This window comes from Electrona antarctica (genome assembly GCF_951216825.1).
Source record: "Electrona antarctica genome assembly, contig: SUPER_10_unloc_1, whole genome shotgun sequence".
NCBI classification, from domain to species: Eukaryota; Metazoa; Chordata; class Actinopteri; order Myctophiformes; family Myctophidae; genus Electrona; species Electrona antarctica.
In genome coordinates this window covers 301,636-320,749 of record NW_027638778.1, presented here as the reverse complement: position 1 = coordinate 320,749, position 19,114 = coordinate 301,636, and the positions used below count along the sequence as shown (strand labels likewise).

Sequence of the window (19,114 nt, the reverse complement as noted above, 5' to 3'; positions counted from 1 at the left end):
TTAAAAAAAAAAAAAAAAAAAAACTTTTTTAACTTTTTTTTTTTTTTTACCGCGGTAACGAACCCGATACCGCGGTATGCGTTGTATACCGGCGGTATGGCGATATTGCGGTTATTGCACCCAGCCCTAGTGTGTAACCAACATTTGAAGTGAACTGAGCTCCTGACCTCTGTCTAGTTGAGTAAGTAGCATTATTTTGTAATTTAGCAAGCTGCTAGTAGTGGTACTCTAAGTGCTTTTCTATTAGTACTGTATTATTAGCTTGTGTGGTAGTCTGTAGTTTATAGTTGTATTGTTTGTGTGCTTCAAGCAGTAGGCTAGTGGCACTTTGTAGTAGTGTAATTAGTTTCACCCTGGATAGGCCACTTGATAAGTAGTATCACCCTGTATAGCCCACTTGATTGCCTTGTGAAGTGTGTGGTTTAGCCAGCACTCCTGGCAGACGATTAGCAATCAGTTGAAGTGGCCTTATACCACCAGCTGAAAGCGTCAGCTTTTAAGCGGCGTCCAGCAAACTAAGGCCAGGCGAACAAAGGCAACAGGCGACTTTGTCAAAGTCCTACTTCGTCACTGAACGATAAGCTGTAGCATTGATTAGTGACATATATAGTAGTGTGATAGATATAGTAGTGTATTGTAGTATATGTTTAGTGATCTACAATGTGTTTTCTTCCTATTCCTGTCCTCTCTTCTTCCTGGCGGTCGCACAAACACTGGGTTACACCCAGATGTCGCGACACAACTAATCTCATCTATCCTACTCTTTCAACTCACGTCGAGCAAGTGGTAACGGGAGGGCTTTGGAATTGCCACTCGGCTGTGGTGGAAGGCAAATCTGCTTTCATCTCAGCCTACGCATCCTTGCTCTCCCTTAACTTCCTTGCTCTGACTGAGACCTGGATCAGACCAGAAAACACTGCTACGCCCGCGGCTCTGTCAGATGTGTACTCTTTCTCTCACACTCCCAGAGCCGTGCGGACAGGTGGTGGGGCTGGTCTGCTAATTTCCAGAAAATGGAAATACTCTCCGGTTTCACTGTCACAATTCTCTCCTACCTCATTTGAATTTCATGTGGTCACTGTTTCTCATCCAGTCAGGCTCACCATTGCAGTTGTTTATCGCCCACCGGGCCCTGCTGGTGGCTTCCTGGAGGAGCTGGACCATCTAGTCTCCCACTTCCCTGTCGATGGCTCTGGATTCATCCTTCTGGGTGACTTCACCCTCCCGACTGAGAAGCAGCTAGACCCACTACTTTCGTTTCTCGCCGCCTTTGACCTAGTTATTTCCCCATCTCCTCCTACCCATGAGGCGGGCAACCAACTGGACCTGATCTTCACCAGAGGCTGCTCTATTGCTAACCTGTCTGTCACTCCTCTTTCCAGTGAAAAGGGTAAGAAACTCTCTGATCACTACTTCATGTCCTACTCTCTCTCTCTCTCCTCTCCCCCTCACAGCCCCTCCCTACCCACATGATTTCCTCACGTCACAATCTTCGCTCACTTTCCTCCACTGATCTTTCCTCTTCTGTTCTCTCTGCTCTCCCTGCCCCTGAATCCTTTGCTCTTCTATCCCCTGATACCGCCACAGATCTTCTTTTCTCTACTCTATCCTCTTCTCTCGACCATCTCTGTCCCCTCACCACCAGGCCTGCACGCCAAACTCCACCTGCCCCCTGGTTGTCGGACTCAGTGCGGACTGAGAGACGGAGCCTGAGAGCGGCTGAGCGCAAATGGAGAAATGGCAACCTCCCGGAGGACCTTCTCACCTTCCAATCTCTCATTTCTACTTTTTCCTCCTCTCTATCAGCTGCTAAAGCTGCTTTTTTCTGCACTAAAATTCAGGCTTCTGCTTCCAACCCTAAAAAACTCTTTGAAACTTTCTCCTCTTTCCTACAACCACCACCCCCTCCTCCCTCCTCGTCCCTCCTCCCTGACGATTTCGCCAACTTCTTTGACAAGAAGGTGAACGATATCCGATCCTCCTTCCCTCCTCCCCCGGCTGGTGCCCTGCGCACTACCCACACCCGTCTGCCTGCCACCCCCCCCTCTCTACCTTCATCTACTCCTCTTCCCCCCCCCCATCCCCTCTCTATCCCACTTCTCTCCCCTCTCCCCTAACGAGGTCCTTCTCCTTGTTACCTCTAGTCGCCCCACCTCATGCTCTCTGGACCCGGTCCCATCCACTCTGTTGCAGTCTATTGCACCTGAACTTCTTCCCTTCTTAACCCACCTTATTAACACCTCTCTGACATCTGGCTACTTTCCCTCTACTTTCAAGACTGCCAGAGTCACCCCCCTCCTGAAAAAAACGACACTTGACCCCTCTGAGATCAAGAACTACAGACCGGTTTCCCTTCTATCCTTCCTATCTAAAACTCTCGAACGTGCTGTCTTTAAACAACTGTCCTCCTATCTCCACCAGAACAACCTCCTGGACTCCAACCAGTCTGGGTTCAAAGTGGGTCACTCGACAGAGACTGCCCTGCTGGCAGTGACGGAGTCGCTCCATGCCGCTAGAGCGAACTCTCTCTCCTCCGTCCTGATACTCCTGGACCTGTCTGCAGCGTTCGACACGGTGAACCATCAGATCCTCCTCTCCACCCTCGAGGGGATGGGTGTCTCAGGCTCTGCACTCTCCCTGTTTGCATCCTACCTGACGGGTCGCTCCTACCAGGTGATGCTGAGAGGGTCTGTGTCAGAACCACACAGGCTCACAACTGGGGTTCCCCAAGGCTCGGTTCTGGGTCCTCTTCTTTTCTCTCTCTACACTACATCTCTGGATGCTGTCATCCACTCCCATGGCTTTTCCTACCACTGCTATGCCGATGACACCCAGCTGATCCTCTCATTCCCCCCCTCTGATACCCAAGTGGAGGCACGCATTGCTGCTTGTCTGGCTGACATCTCGGCGTGGATGTCGACAAACCACCTGAAGCTCAACCTGGACAAGACCGAGCTGATGTTCCTCCCGGGGAAGGGCTGTCCGCACCGAGACATGGCCATCACCATTGATAATGCTGTGGTGACCTCAACTCGGACTGCGAAGAATCTGGGTGTGACCCTGGACGATCAACTGACGTTCTCGGCAAACATCGCATCAGTGACAAGGTCCTGCAGATTCCTCCTCTACAACATCAGGAGGATTCGCCCCTTCCTCACGGAGAAGGCAGCCCAGGTGCTCATCCAGGCTCTCGTCATCTCCCGCCTGGACTACTGCAACTCCCTCCTTGCTGGTGCTCCGGCATCTGCCATCAGACCTCTGGAGCTTGTTCAGAAAGCTGCGGCTCGTCTGGTGTTCAACCGCCCCAAGTTCTCCCACACAACCATCCTTCTCCGTTCTCTACACTGGCTCCCCGTAGCGGCTCGCATCCAGTTCAAAACCCTGGTGTTAGCCTATAGGGCAGTGAAAGGAACAGCTCCTTCCTACCTCCGGGCTACTCGATGCCTACACCCCTGCCCGACCACTTCGGTCTGCCACCTCGGGGCGACTGATTGCCTCGTCACTCAAGGGTCCTTCTGGCCGATCCACACGGTCACGACTCTTTTCTGTTCTGGCCCCACAGTGGTGGAATGAACTTCCCACTGATGTTAGGACAGCAGAGTCACTGCCCATATTTCGCCGCAGGTTGAAAACCCACCTCTTCAGGAAACACTACCCTTCCTCTCTGCCTGACCTACTTGTTGTTAACTAGTTGTACGAACGCTTGTTTTCTATTGTTGTATTGTTTATTGGATCTTGTTTAGTCGATACACTTAATTGTTTTAGCTCATGCTCATTTGATTTAGCTATTTTGTCTCATCTGTTTAAGGAAATAGGTAGCTGATATATTGCACTTTTACCTTAGCACTAAGTATACTCTTGGTTGCTTGTTTTTGCAGAAAATGCACTAAAGACTTCTGGTGATTAGTAGTTTTTGTTCCCTACCTATGTTGAATACACTTATTGTAAGTCGCTTTGGATAAAAGCGTCTGCTAAATGACTGTAATGTAATGTAATGTAATGTAGTGTTCCATCAGAACAGTACAGTAACAGTACAGTATAAATGTACCACTCACCAGAGGGAGGGTTTCAGGACAGTATAAATGTACCACTGACCAGGGGGAGGGTTTCAGGACAGTATAAATGTACCACTGACCAGGGGGAGGGTTTCAGGACAGTATAAATGTACCACTGACCAGGGGGAGGGTTTCAGGACAGTATAAATGTACCACTGACCAGAGGGAGGGTTTCAGGACAGTATAAATGTAGCCACATACCAGAGGGAGGGTTTCAGGACAGTATAAATGTACCACTGACCAGAGGGAGGGTTTCAGGACAGTATAAATGTACCACTGACCAGAGGGAGGGTTTCAGGACAGTATAAATGTACCACTGACCAGAGGGAGGGTTTCAGGACAGTATAAATGTACCACTGACCAGAGGGAGGGTTTCAGGACAGTATAAATGTACCACTGACCAGAGGGAGGGTTTCAGGACAGTATAAATGTACCACTGACCAGAGGGAGGGTTTCAGGACAGTATAAATGTACCACTGACCAGAGGGAGGGTTTCAGGACAGTATAAATGTACCACTGACCAGAGGGAGGGTTTCAGGACAGTATAAATGTACCACTGACCAGAGGGAGGGTTTCAGGACAGTATAAATGTACCACTGACCAGAGGGAGGGTTTCAGGACAGTATAAATGTACCACTGACCAGAGGGAGGGTTTCAGGACAGTATAAATGTACCACTGACCAGAGGGAGGGTTTCAGGACAGTATAAATGTACCACTGACCAGAGGGAGGGTTTCAGGACAGTATAAATGTACCACTGACCAGAGGGAGGGTTTCAGGATAGTGTAAATGTACCACATACCAGAGGGAGGGTTTCGGGACATCGGTACGCCAGCTCTGTTTTGCTGAGGAGGACGTGGAGACCTGTGAGAGGAGACGATTCGATTGGTTGAGGGTTTATAATTGACCAAAAAAAACCAAGAGAAGAGAAGAGTGTTAGAAGAAAACGTAAGTTACGTATGTAACTATGGTTCTATGAGTCCCGAATGACCGCCAGAGGCGGTGCTTAAGCACTGAATACGTCCCTTCGCGCATGCGCAGTCGAGTATTTTATACCAACAATGTCAATTTTGACCCGGTGATGACCCGGAGTCGTCTATATCTTCCGGCAGTCACCAGGGGCTCAGTCCCTACAGAATCTTCTCGCGAGCACACGAGGATTCTGAGTGACAAGAGTGCTCTGGCGGTCATTCGGGACTCATAGAACCATAGTTACATACGTAACTTACGTTCTATTTCGTCCCTGCTGACCGCCAGAGGCGGTGCTTAAGCACTGAATGACTTATACCAGCAAAGTCACGAGGAATCCTGATTACAAACCTCAAAGAGTAGAACCGGAGGATTCGGGGAAGAGGACCACGTCCAATGGGTGTGGAGTGGCAACATTCACCCTGTAGTACCTTGAGAAAGTGCCTGCCGAAGCCCATGAGGCGGCGGCACAAATGTCCTCCAAGGGCACCCCTCTCATGGCAGCCCATGATGTGGAAATGCTCCTTGTAGAGTGGCATCGTACGCCCGATGGTACGGGGAGGTTACTTACCTCATAGGCGTGGCTGATTGTGTCCACAATCCAGTGGGACAGGCGCTGCTTGGAGAGAGCTCCGCCTTTGTTCACACCACTATGGCAAAGGAATAGCTGCTCTGTCCGCCTGATGCGTGCAGTAGCACCAATGTAGGCTCTCAGGGCCCGGACTGGGCACAGCAGCTCCAGTTTGTCTGTCACCTCCCCAGGTGGGGGGTTGAATCGGGCCAGCCTGATGGGCTGGTTTGGGTGAGGCTGCGACAGCACCTTTGGGAGGAATGCTATGTTTGGCCACAGCGTGACCCCTGAGCCGTCTGCGTTCCACCTCAGACATGTCTCACTCACTGACAGGGCGTGCAGCTCACTGACACGCTTTGCCGATGTAATGGCCAGGAGAAAAGATGTCTTGCACGACGCCCACTTCAACTCCACCTGTGCCAAGGGTTCGAAGGGAGGCCCGCACAGGGCGTCCAATACTCGGTTAAGGTCCCATGGCGGAGCTCTCGGAGTTCTCGGGGGGTGCAACCTCTGAGCACCTCTCAGGAAGAGGGACACCAGGTTGTGGCTCCCTACTGTGCGGTCATTGATTTTAACGTGGCGGCAGGATATTGCTGCCACGTAGACTTTCAAGGTAGAGGGAGATCGGCCCTTACCTAGTAGGTATTGCAGGAACTCCAGGATTGCGGGTACTGCGCAGTGTACTGGGTCTTCACCCAGATCCCTGCACCAGCTGGAAAACAGCTTCCACCTGTTGTCATACTGTAGCCTGGTGGACGGCGCTCTGGCGTTCAGTATTGTGTGCCTCACCGGGCTGCTCAGCGGTGGCTCCGGCCTCTGAGCAGCCAGACGCACAGCTGGAGGCGTTGTGGGCATGGGTGCCAGATCTGGCCTCCCAGCTGTGACAATAGGTCCCTCCTGTCGGGAAGGGGCCAAGGCGCTCCGTGGCAGAGGCTGTGGAGCAGGGGGAACCATGTCCTCCCTGGCCAAAAGGGGGCCACCAGCAGGATGGTGTGACCCTCCTGAACGACCCTCTGGAGGACGGCGCGTACCAGAGGAAGTGGTGGAAATGCATATAGCAGCTCCTGTGGCCAAGGGTGCGCCAGTGCGTCCAGGCCCAGCGGACTGTCGGTTTCCACTAGGGAGAACCAGCGGGGGCAGTGGGTTGACTCCTCTGAGGCGAGGAGGTCCACCTGTGCTCTCCCGAAGCGGGCCCAGATGGTGTGCACCACATCCGGGTGGAGGCGCCATTCCCCTGACGGGGGCTTCTGGCGGGAGAGGAAGTCTGCAAGGTGGTTCCCCTGGTATGTGCACCGCCCGTAGGCTGGTGAGACGGGGGGCCGCCCACGTCAGCAGGTCTGTGGACACCTCTAGCAGTCGTGCAGACTTGGTTCCGCCCTGATGGTTGATGTGGTATACGGTTGATGTGTTGTCTGACCGTATGAGGATGTGCCTGCCTCTCAGATATGGCAGGAAGTGTTGTAGGGCCAGGTGCACCGCCCGCAGCTCCAGCACGTTTATGTGGTCTAGGCGGTCTTCCGCAGACCACTGGCCGCGAGCTGTCCTGCTCTGCCACACCGCACCCCAGCCCAGGGGGCAGGCGTCGGTGGTGACGATCTCCCTGCGAGAGGGAATGGACCGCATAGGGACCCCCCTCGACAGGTACGCCCTGTCTCTCCATGGGGCTAGGGCGAGTAGACACTGTCGTGACACTGTTATTTTCCTGTGTCTGTGCCGCTCGGCATCCAAATGAAAGCTGTTCAGCCACCTCTGCAGGGGGCGCAACCGCAGCAAACCCAGGGGGACAACGGCCACCACGGACGTCAGTTTTCCCAAGAGGCAGAGGAATGTGACAAACGACAGCCGACTGCCTCTCCGAAACATGGGAAGAAACTTTAAAATGTCGTCCACCCGGCGGGAGGATGGACATGCTTTCATCGTTATGGTGTGTAAATCCAGACCAATAAACGTTGTGGTTTGGGATGGGGTCAGGCAACTCTTTTCCACATTTACCTTGAGACCCAGCCGGGCTGCGTGGGACAGGAGACGTGCTGTGTCCTCGGCTACCTGCGCCTGGGATGGCGCGCAAATCAGCCAGTCGTCGAGATATGGGAGGATCTTGACGCCCTGCGACTGGAGAGGCGCCAGCGCCGCTGCCACACACCTTGTGAATACTCTCGGGGAGAGGGAGAGCCCGAACGGCAGGACTCTGAACTGCCAGTGGCGGTCTCGATAGGCAAACCGCAGGAACTGGCGGTGTTGCCGAGCAATGGGGACATGAAAGTATGCGTCCTCTAGGTCCACTGATGTGAACCATTCCCCGTGGGCGATGGATTGCAGGACTTCTATTGTGGTCAGCATATGGAACGGAATGACCTTCATAAATGTGTTCAGTACCCTTAGGTCTAAGACGGGACGAAGCCCGCCTGTCTTTTTTTCCACTAGAAAGTATGTCGAGTAGAACCCCCTGGGGTGCTCCCGGGGGTCTACTGCTTCGATGGCGCCCTTGGCCAGGAGGGTGGACAGCTCCTGGTCTAGGGCAAGGGCCTTTGCCGGGTCGGCTATGGTGGTCATTCTGACCCGGCCGGCTGTGGGGGTCCGGCGTCGGAACTGGAGCTTGTACCCGTGGGTTAAGGTGGCAACCACCCACGGGTCCGAAGCTTGAGCAGCCCAGTACCTGAGCTGCTGAGGTGTAAAGTATCCGACGGCCGGCCCCGTGGTCTCAGCGTCTGCCCCCCCGGCCCCAGGGGCCCTGGGGGGGGGTCCGCCACGGCCCGGGGCTCGAAACTGCCTAACGGAGGACCGGCCAGGGTTATGGCCCTGCCTCTGTTCGGTACGCTGAGCCGTGCGCTGGCCCCAGGTGGGGGCCTGTGGCAGGCGAGCTCGGGTGGCGGCCGAGGGGCCTCTGCTCCTGTTAGGAGGCCCATCTGGGGGAGGCATGCGCTGTCGCCGTAGGCTTGACAGCTGCTCCTTGTCCTCCCTGGCCCGGATTGTGCGGTCTAGCGCTTCCCGCGCAGCTGGGCCAAATATCGTTCCCGGCACCACTGGGAGACCACGCAGGGTTGCCCTGGTTTTCTCGGTCAGGTTGGCCTGCGAGAGCCAGACTTAGCGCCGCGCCTGAACCAGGGTGGACATCATCCGTCCAAGCTCTCGTGACATGAGGCCGAATGCCTCCAGTGATGCGTCACAGAGGGTGTTGGAGTCTGCGAGCTCTGCGGGCTCTGCACTTTCGTTGTCCGCGTGCAGAGAAGCCGAGAGGGCAAGCATGAGGTGTGACAGGGAGTTAGAGATCCTCCCGGCACGGGCTCCTGCGTCATAAGCCCTTATGAGGAGGTCGTCGGTGTTCCTGCACTGGGGTCGGGGGCACCTGGCATCCTGCCCTAGCACCTCGTCGGAGTCGATGACTAGGGATGCAATACAAGGCTCTACAGCCGGCATGCGATGCAGGCCGACTCCTTCCGCGTCGTCCATGGCCGCGAGAGTACGCCCATCAGTAGAGAGACGAGAGCAAGCCTTTGAGTCTCTCCAGCATGTATGTAGCTCCTTCAGAAAGTCCTCTGAGTGAGGAACGGCGAAGTTAGTGGGGGCTGGCTTGTGCTTGAAGAAGCGGCTTGACGGGGCTGACCCCGCCTGCTGCGGTCCAGCCAGGCCCTGACGTTCAAGAGCCAAGTACAGGACGGCTCTCATGGAGCTGTCCCCCGTCTCAGTCAGGCAGGTCTGGGCTGACGAGTATGAGCCATGCGCCGAGGCCTCGGAAGCCCCATCTGTCCCATCCACCTCACTTTCCTCATTGTCGTGGAAGTCAGTGGCTGAAGCCGCCAGGGACAGAGTGTCATGGTCCCGATCCTCAGGGACCAGGTGTGGCATCGGAGGAGTAGGTACTTCTGCGTCCTCCGGAGGAATCTCGGGCTGACGGGCCATGAGTATGGCCCTCATTCGGGCCAGGTCGGCAGACAGCTGGTCGACCTTAGATGATAACCTATGGTCAGGCCCCGCCCTTCTCTTGGAAGCGAGGGTCGAGGTAGCAAGTGTGGTGGACTGACGCTTGGTAGCCCTGGTCTGGCGTTGAGACAGCCGGCCCGATGGGGGGAGCTCGCCTTCGGCCATTTCCACCTGTGCCAACCTGGCTTCCCTCACCTCCCGGGGCATGATGGTGCAGTTCATGCACGGGTTGTCACCGAGTGCCTCCCTCAGATGTTGGGGGCCAAGGCACCCAGGGCAGAGGTCATGCCCATCCTCTGGCCGCAGAGGAGCCTGGCAGGAGGTGCAGAGGTGGTGGTGGGATTCATCCATGGTAACCCGCACCAGTCGTATCTAGCCCAGGGCGCGGACGCTACTGGTCGCTAGGGGTGGAGCCGTATGCTGGAGGGAGGGAGCGCGGACGCTGCCTGTGCCAGCAGAGGCTTGTTGGCTGTGCTGTAGGCCGCTTAAGCTGGGGGAGGGGGCGCGCACGCCGCCTATGCCAGCTAAAACAGAGGCTAGCAGAGGCTAGTACTGTAAATGCACTATGCAAAGCCCTTGCTAGAAGGTTGTATATATATATATAAGAAACAATAACCTATAAAGGGGCAACCAGTCTGGGTAAGCCGAAATTAAAGTGCACTATTGAAAACAAGTGCGGACTGAATCAGTCAAGTTAAATTATAAGAACCTTGGTTACGGAAGTAACCTCGAGGTTACGCCGTGGCGAGAAACAAAAACGGCTATGGTCTAATATAGAAAGTAAGTATTAAGTAAGTACACTACACAGAATGAGTGTCAAACTGAGTTGCACCGTGCTGGAGCGTGTCGCGTCGCAGACACGGGCTAATAAACAGAAAAATAAACAAATAGCGTCGACTGACGATTGTGTCACAGTGTTGGGAGCGGGCAGCGCTAACGCTAGCCGTCACTAACACTGCAGCATAGCATTCATGGGAATCAGAAGTTGAGCTAGCAAAGAGGAACGACTATCCGTTCAGCTTTAACCTGTGCTGAACGGGACGCTCAGGTCACCGTTCATAGCACGCAACCGTGTGTATGGCAGGGAAGCGGCGCGCACGCAGCCTATGCTAAACAGAGGTTGTTTGCTTACCTTTGTTCCCACGGTGAAAAGAAGAAGTGTGAAGTCAAGCTCCACTCGAAAACGTAGTATTAGGTCACAGTTCCTGGAGGGCGAACACGCGTCGCTACTCCGACCAATCTAATGGTCACGAAACTACTAGCGACCTAGAAATAGTTCTGTAATAGTGCAGTTCAATTCTGCTGTAGAACTTTGTCGAACTTGCGCGAGCGAGAAGAAATTAGGGACTGAGCCCCTGGTGACTGCCGGAAGATATAGACGACTCCGGGTCATCACGGGGTCAAAATTGACATTGTTGGTATAAAATACTCGACTGCGCATGCGCGAAGGGACGTATTCAGTGCTTAAGCACCGCCTCTGGCGGTCAGCAGGGACGAAATAGAACTGTGTGTGTGTGTGTGTGTGTGTGTGTGTGTGTGTGTGTGTGTGTGTGTGTGTGTGTGTGTGTGTGTGTGTGTGCGTGCGTGCGGTGCATGGACCAACCAGCCAGCAGCCTGCTAACAGGCAGGTGGATGGACACATTGTCCTGGGACACCAGGTATCGGATGGTCTCCACGGTGTGTGTGTGTGTGTGTGTGTGTGTGTGTGTGTGTGTGTGTGCGTGCAGTGCATGGACCCACCAGCCAGCAGCCTGCTGACAGGCAGGTGGATGGACACCTTGTCCTGGGACACCAGGTATCGGATGGTCTCCACGGTGTGTGTGTGTGTGTGTGTGTGTGTGTGTGTGTGTGTGTGTGTGTGTGTGTGTGTGTGTGTGTGTGTGTGTGTGTGTGTGTGTGTGTGTGTGTGTGTGTGTGTGTGTGTGTGTGTGTGTGTGCAGTGCATGGACCCACCAGCCAGCAGCCTGCTGACAGGCAGGTGGATGGACACCTTGTCCTGGGACACCAGGTATCGGATGGTCTCCACGGTGTGTCCTCCTCCCAGCGTCAGGACGATGGGCTGCTCTCCCTCCGTGAAGCCGCCGTGGCACTGGGACAGAGCCGCCAGGAGCTTAGTGTAGGCCGCCGTCAGCACGCGCTCCTACACACACACACACAGGCACATGCATGCACGCACACACACACGCACGCAGGTACGCACACACGCACACACAGGCACGCGCACACAAAAGGGTTTTACCCAGTAAGACCTGAGACCAGATCCTACAAATGTCTTCTAAATCCTGACAGTTTTCTGAAAAACCTCATGTTTCTATATCAGTGGTTCTCAAACTATTTCATGTCAAGGACCCCCAGCATTTTCTGTATTTGGCCGCAGACCCCCATCTGAAAATATGTTCTTCCAGGGACCCTCGTTTGCATGTTTATAATGATATGTGACCACATTTGACAGAGAGCCTGCCATCGCGCAAATTGCAGCTTTTCACCAGAGGAGAAAAACTAAAAACTGAAATAAGTGTCAGAGCTGAAATCGACATGTAAATATGAAATAAGAATAAAATGCTTTGAAAACTACACGTATTTTTGTCCAGCTCATGAATCTTATTTTATTTTTATTGAACCTTTATTTAACCAGTAAAACACATTGAGACCGCGTCTCTTTTTCCAGTGTGAACATAATAACACTGTACACGCTACATTGTACATGTCCAGTTATACAAACAGCCAAATAATGAATCCATGAACAATACCTCCAATATACATTTTTCAGGAAATTAAGAGAACTGGTGGTCAATCAGCTCAATATTTAATATAAAAACCTTATGTTTCTGTATCAGTGGTCAATCAGCTCATTGTCCGATGACCCCCATCTGAAAATATTTTGTTCCAGGGACCCCCCCCAGAAGCAAAGATTTGAGTTAAAAACGTTAAAAGCGAGTTAAAAACGCTGCGCTATGAGCTTGTAGATGTTTTCAATAGCTAAAGTATAACATAATTCTTGAAACACCAAAAGGGGTTTCCCGCCCAGAATGGTCAAATCAACTAATCAAAATGATTCCCGAGCGCGGCACGGCTGCAGTAGCCTGACACTCAGCCTGAATTTTCATTTCGTTTCACTCTATTATTCAGTCTGAACGCCCTCCCTACTACAGCCGTTTCTGAGATGGGCGTTGACAAAGAGGCAGTCTTCGGCGATTGGTTCACCCTTAACCAATCACAATAGTAGCAAAGCAGATGACAAGGCTCCGACCGCAGCAGGCTGAACTTAGCCGTGGTTGAGGGCATGTCAGCGGGGGGGGACAGAGCTAAATGGCCGGGGCATGGGACTCGAGTGCGAAATTGCGATTATGCAACAGTTACCAAAAAAAAAAAACACGTCAACTCAATGTCATTGTAACTAACATTTTCGAGCGAAAAAATAATTTTTTGAATGAGACTTTCACCCAGTATGAAGCTAAATGTGACACCAAAAGAGTAGCATAAGTTGCTATGCTACGTCTGGACGGCGCTGTTGTTTTGACGTCATCGAGTTGAAACGACGCTGATTCGTCGGTCAGATTTCCAACCGAGTCTCAGACCTCCTTCGAGAGCGTCACCAGACCCTGAATCGCCTGAATATATTTTTTTAATGGGCGTGGCTAGCGATTCAGGGGCTGGAGCCAGGCTACGGCTGCAGCTCAACGCTCCCAGAGATGGGTCAAAACACGGAGAACAAATTCCACCGCGTTTAACGTGTGGGACAAATCCTACGACTTTGACTTTGGTGCAGGAACACCTCCACAGCCATCGTGTCAATGATGGACGCTAAACCCCTGCCCTAGACCCTAGACCCCTGCCCTAGACCCTAGACCCCTGTCCTAGACCCTAGACCCCTGCCCTAGACCCCTGCCCTAGACCCTAGACCCCTGTCCTAGACCCTAAACCCCTGCCCTAGACCCTAGACCCCTGCCCTAGACCCTAGACCCCTGTCCTAGACCCTAAACCCCTGCCCTAGACCCTAGACCCCTGTCCTAGACCCTAAACCCCTGTCCTAGACCCTAAACCCCTGTCCTAGACCCTAGACCCCTGCCCTAGACCCTAGACCCCTGTCCTAGACCCTAAACCCCTGTCCTAGACCCTAGACCCTAAACCCCTGCCCTAGACCCTAAACCCCTGCCCCTGCCCTAGACCCTAAACCCCTGCCCTAGACCCTAGACCCTAAACCCCTGTCCTAGACCCTAAACTCCTGCCCTAGACCCTAAACCCCTGTCCTAGACCCTAGACCCTAAACCCCTGTCCTAGACCCTAGACCCCTGCCCTAGACCCTAAACCCCTGCCCTAGACCCTAGACCCCTGTCCTAGACCCTAAACCCCTGCCCTAGACCCTAAACCCATGTCCTAGACCCTAGACCCTAAACCCCTGCCCTAGACCCTAAACCCCTGTCCTAGACCCTAAACCCCTGCCCTAGACCCTAAACCCCTGTCCTAATCCCTAAACCCCTGCCCTAGACCCTAAACCCCTGCCCTAGACCCTAGACCCCTGTCCTAGACCCTAAACCCCTGTCCTAGACCCTAAACCCCTGTCATAGACCCTAAACCCCTGCCCTAGACCCTAAACCCCTGTCCTAGACCCTAAACCCCTGCCCTAGACCCTAAACCCCTGTCCTAGACCCTAAACCCCTGCCCTAGACCCTAAACCCCTGCCCTAGACCCTAAACCCCTGTCCTAGACCCTAAACCCCTGCCCTAGACCCTAAACCCCTGTCCTAGACCCTAAACCCCTGCCCCAGACCCTAAACCCCTGCCCTAGACCCTAAACCCCTGTCCTAGACCCTAAACCCCTGCCCTAGACCCTAAAAAGTGTGTGTGTACATACGTCAGAGGCGCACCACTCCTGGATCATAGAGATGATGTGAGTGAGTTTCATCTGCAGAGTGAAGGCCGCCTCCCACTCTGGCTCCATCTCAATGTGCTGACCGATCTGTCTGACCACTGGATCCATGCCCTGACCGCGTGCACACACACACGCACGCACGCACGCACGCACGCACGCACGCACGCAGGCACACACACGCAGGCACACACACGCACGCGCGCACGCAGGCACGCGCGCACACACACACACACACACACACAGACGGAGAGAAGAAAAGATGCCATTAGCCTGGAATCCAAACTGATTCCCCTGTAGAAACCACCCTTAGAGGCCTGTCTCCTGTATAAACCACCCTTAGAGGCCTGTCTCCTGTATAAACCACCCTTAGAGGCCTGTCTCCTGTATAAACAACCCTTAGAGGCCTGTCTCCTGTATAAACCACCCTTAGAGGCCTGTCTCCTGTATAAACCACCCTTAGAGGCCTGTCTCCTGTAGAAACCACCCTTAGAGGCCTGTCTCCTGTAGAAACCACCCTTAGAGGCCTGTCTCCTGTAGAAACCACCCTTAGAGGCCTGTCTCCTGTATAAACCACCCTTAGAGGCCTGTCTCCTGTATAAACCACCCTTAGAGGCCTGTCTCCTGTAGAAACCACCCTTAGAGGCCTGTCTCCTGTAGAAACCACCCTTAGAGGCCTGTCTCCTGTATAAACCACCCTTAGAGGCCTGTCTCCTGTATAAACAACCCTTAGAGGCCTGTCTCCTGTATAAACAACCCTTAGAGGCCTGTCTCCTGTATAAACCACCCTTAGAGGCCTGTCTCCTGTATAAACCACCCTTAGAGGCCTGTCTCCTGTAGAAACCACCCTTAGAGGCCTGTCTCCTGTAGAAACCACCCTTAGAGGCCTGTCTCCTGTAGAAACCACCCTTAGAGGCCTGTCTCCTGTATAAACCACCCTTAGAGGCCTGTCTCCTGTATAAACCACCCTTAGAGGCCTGTCTCCTGTAGAAACCACCCTTAGAGGCCCGTCTCCTGTAGAAACCACCCTTAGAGGCCCGTCTCCTGTAGAAACCACCCTTAGAGGCCCGTCTCCTGTAGAAACCACCCTTAGAGGCCCGTCTCCTGTATAAACCACCCTTAGAGGCCCGTCTCCTGTATAAACCACCCTTAGAGGCCCGTCTCCTGTATAAACCACCCTTAGAGGCCCGTCTCCTGTAGAAACCACCCTTAGAGGGCTGTCTCCTGTAGAAACCACCCTTAGAGGCCTGTCGCCTGTAGAAACCACCCTTAAAAGGCCTGTCTCCTGTAGAAACCACCCTTAGAGGCCTGTCTCCTGTATAAACCACCCTTAGAGGCCTGTCTCCTGTAGAAACCACCCTTAGAGGCCTGTCTCCTGTATAAACCACCCTTAGAGGCCTGTCTCCTGTAGAAACCACCCTTAGAGGCCTGTCTCCTGTAGAAACCACCCTTAGAGGCCTGTCTCCTGTATAAACCACCCTTAGAGGCCTGTCTCCTGTATAAACCACCCTTAGAGGCCTGTCTCCTGTATAAACCACCCTTAGAGGCCTGTCTCCTGTATAAACCACCCTTAGAGGCCTGTCTCCTGTATAAACCACCCTTAGAGGCCTGTCTCCTGTATAAACCACCCTTAGAGGCCTGTCTCCTGTATAAACCACCCTTAGAGGCCTGTCTCCTGTAGAAACCTCCCTTAGAGGCCTGTCTCCTGTAGAAACCTCCCTTAGAGGCCTGTCTCCTGTATAAACCACCCTTAGAGGCCTGTCTCCTGTAGAAACCACCCTTAGAGGCCTGTCTCCTGTATAAACCACCCTTAGAGGCCTGTCTCCTGTATAAACCTCCCTTAGAGACCTGTCTCCTGTAGAAACCACCCTTAGAGGCCTGTCTCCTGTAGAAACCACCCTTAGAGGCCTGTCTCCTGTAGAAACCACCCTTAGAGGCCTGTCTCCTGTAGAAACCACCCTTAGAGGCCTGTCTCCTGTATAAACCACCCTTAGAGGCCTGTCTCTTGTAGAAGGCCTGTCTCCTGTAGAAACCACCCTTAGAGGCCTGTCTCCTGTATAAACCACCCTTAGAGGCCTGTCTCCTGTAGAAACCACCCTTAGAGGCCTGTCTCCTGTAGAAACCACCCTTAGAGGCCTGTCTCCTGTAGAAACCACCCTTAGAGGCCTGTCTCCTGTAGAAACCACCCTTAGAGGCCCGTCTCCTGTAGAAACCACCCTTAGAGGCCCGTCTCCTGTATAAACCTCCCTTAGAGGCCCGTCTCCTGTATAAACCTCCCTTAGAGGCCCGTCTCTTGTATAAACCACCCTTAGAGGCCCGTCTCTTGTATAAACCACCCTTAGAGGCCCGTCTCCTGTAGAAACCACCATTAGAGGCCCGTCTCCTGTATAAACCACCCTTAGAGGCCCGTCTCCTGTATAAACCACCCTTAGAGGCCTGTCTCCTGTATAAACCACCCTTAGAGGCCTGTCTCCTGTAGAAACCACCTTTAGAGGCCTGTCTCCTGTAGAAACCACCCTTAGAGGCCTGTCTCCTGTATAAACCACCCTTAGAGGCCTGTCTCCTGTATAAACCACCCTTAGAGGCCTGTCTCCTGTATAAACCACCCTTAGAGGCCTGTCTCCTGTATAAACCACCGTTAGAGGCCTGTCTCCTGTATAAACCACCCTTAGAGGCCTGTCTCCTGTATAAACCACCCTTAGAGGCCTGTCTCCTGTATAAACCACCCTTAGAGGCCTGTCTCCTGTATAAACCACCCTTAGAGGCCTGTCTCCTGTAGAAACCTCCCTTAGAGGCCTGTCTCCTGTATAAACCACCCTTAGAGGCCTGTCTCCTGTAGAAACCACCCTTAGAGGCCTGTCTCCTGTATAAACCACCCTTAGAGGCCTGTCTCCTGTATAAACCTCCCTTAGAGGCCTGTCTCCTGTATAAACCACCCTTAGAGACCTGTCTCCTGTAGAAACCACCCTTAGAGGCCTGTCTCCTGTAGAAACCACCCTTAGAGGCCTGTCTCCTGTAGAAACCACCCTTAGAGGCCTGTCTCCTGTAGAAACCACCCTTAGAGGCCTGTCTCCTGTATAAACCACCCTTAGAGGCCTGTCTCCTGTAGAAGGCCTGTCTCCTGTAGAAACCACCCTTAGAGGCCTGTCTCCTGTATAAACCACCCTTAGAGGCCTGTCTCCTGTATAAACCACCCTTAGAGGCCCGTCTCCTGTAGAAACCACCCTTAGAGGCCCGTCTCCTGTAGAAACCACCCTTAGAGGCCCGTCTCCTGTAGAAACCACCCTTAGAGGCCCGTCTCCTGTAGAAACCACCCTTAGAGGCCCGTCTCCTGTAGAAACCACCCTTAGAGGCCCGTCTCCTGTAGAAACCACCCTTAGAGGCCCGTCTCCTGTATAAACCTCCCTTAGAGGCCCGTCTCCTGTATAAACCTCCCTTAGAGGCCCGTCTCTTGTATAAACCACCCATAGAGGCCCGTCTCTTGTATAAACCACCCTTAGAGGCCCGTCTCCTGTAGAAACCACCCTTAGAGGCCCGTCTCCTGTATAAACCACCCTTAGAGGCCCGTCTCCTGTATAAACCACCCTTAGAGGCCCGTCTCCTGTATAAACCACCCTTAGAGGCCTGTCTCCTGTAGAAACCACCCTTAGAGGCCTGTCTCCTGTATAAACCACCCTTAGAGGCCTGTCTCCTGTATAAACCACCCTTAGAGGCCTGTCTCCTGTATAAACCACCCTTAGAGGCCTGTCTCCTGTATAAACCACCCTTAGAGGCCTGTCTCCTGTATAAACCTCCCTTAGAGGCCTGTCTCTTGTATAAACCACCCTTAGAGGCCTGTCTCTTGTAGAAACCACCCTTAGAGGCCTGTCTCCTGTAGAAACCACCCTTAGAGGCCTGTCTCCTGTAGAAACCACCCTTAGAGGCCTGTCTCCTGTAGAAACCACCCTTAGAGGCCTGTCTCCTGTAGAAACCACCCTTAGAGGCCTGTCTCCTGTAGAAACCACCCTTAGAGGCCTGTCTCCTGTATAAACCACCCTTAGAGGCCTGTCTCCTGTATAAACCTCCCTTAGAGGCCTGTCTCCTGTATAAACCTCCCTTAGAGGCCTGTCTCTTGTATAAACCACCCTTAGAGGCCTGTCTCTTGTATAAACCACCCTTAGAGGCCTGTCTCCTGTAGAAACCACCCTTAGAGGCCTGTCTCCTGTAGAAACCACCCTTAGAGGCCTGTCTCCTGTAGAAACCACCCTTAGAGGCCTGTCTCCTGTAGAAACCACCGTTAGAGGCCTGTCTCCTGTAGAAACCACCCTTAGAGGCCTGTCTCCTGTATAAACCACCCTTAGAGGCCTGTCTCCTGTAGAAACCACCCTTAGAGGCCTGTCTCCTGTATAAACCACCCTTAGAGGCCTGTCTCCTGTATAAACCACCCTTAGAGGCCTGTCTCCTGTATAAACCACCCTTAGAGGCCTGTCTCCTGTAGAAACCACCTTTAGAGGCCTGTCTCCTGTATAAACCACCCTTAGAGGCCTGTCTCCTGTATAAACCACCCTTAGAGGCCTGTCTCCTGTATAAACCACCCTTAGAGGCCTGTCTCCTGTAGAAACCACCCTTAGAGGCCTGTCTCTTGTATAAACCACCCTTAGAGGCCTGTCTCCTGTATAAACCACCCTTAGAGGCCTGTCTCCTGTATAAACCACCCTTAGAGGCCTGTCTCTTGTATAAACCACCCTTAG

The 19,114-nt window shown here is 53.2% G+C and overlaps 1 protein-coding gene across 3 annotated transcripts in view; it reads right to left on the bottom strand.

Moving 5' to 3' along the window:
• The window catches only part of ubr2 (ubiquitin protein ligase E3 component n-recognin 2), a 125,218-nt gene that overhangs the window by 61,894 nt on the left and 44,210 nt on the right, over positions 1-19,114 (bottom strand). For all 3 annotated transcript variants that reach the window (XM_079532405.1, XM_079532406.1, XM_079532407.1), the window contains 3 exons: positions 14,370-14,498; positions 11,469-11,655; positions 4,857-4,918 (listed from right to left, as the gene is read on the bottom strand). In XM_079532405.1, coding sequence (XP_079388531.1) covers positions 4,857-4,918; positions 11,469-11,655; positions 14,370-14,498 — 378 coding nt within the window. The remainder of the gene's footprint in view (positions 1-4,856; positions 4,919-11,468; positions 11,656-14,369; positions 14,499-19,114) is intronic.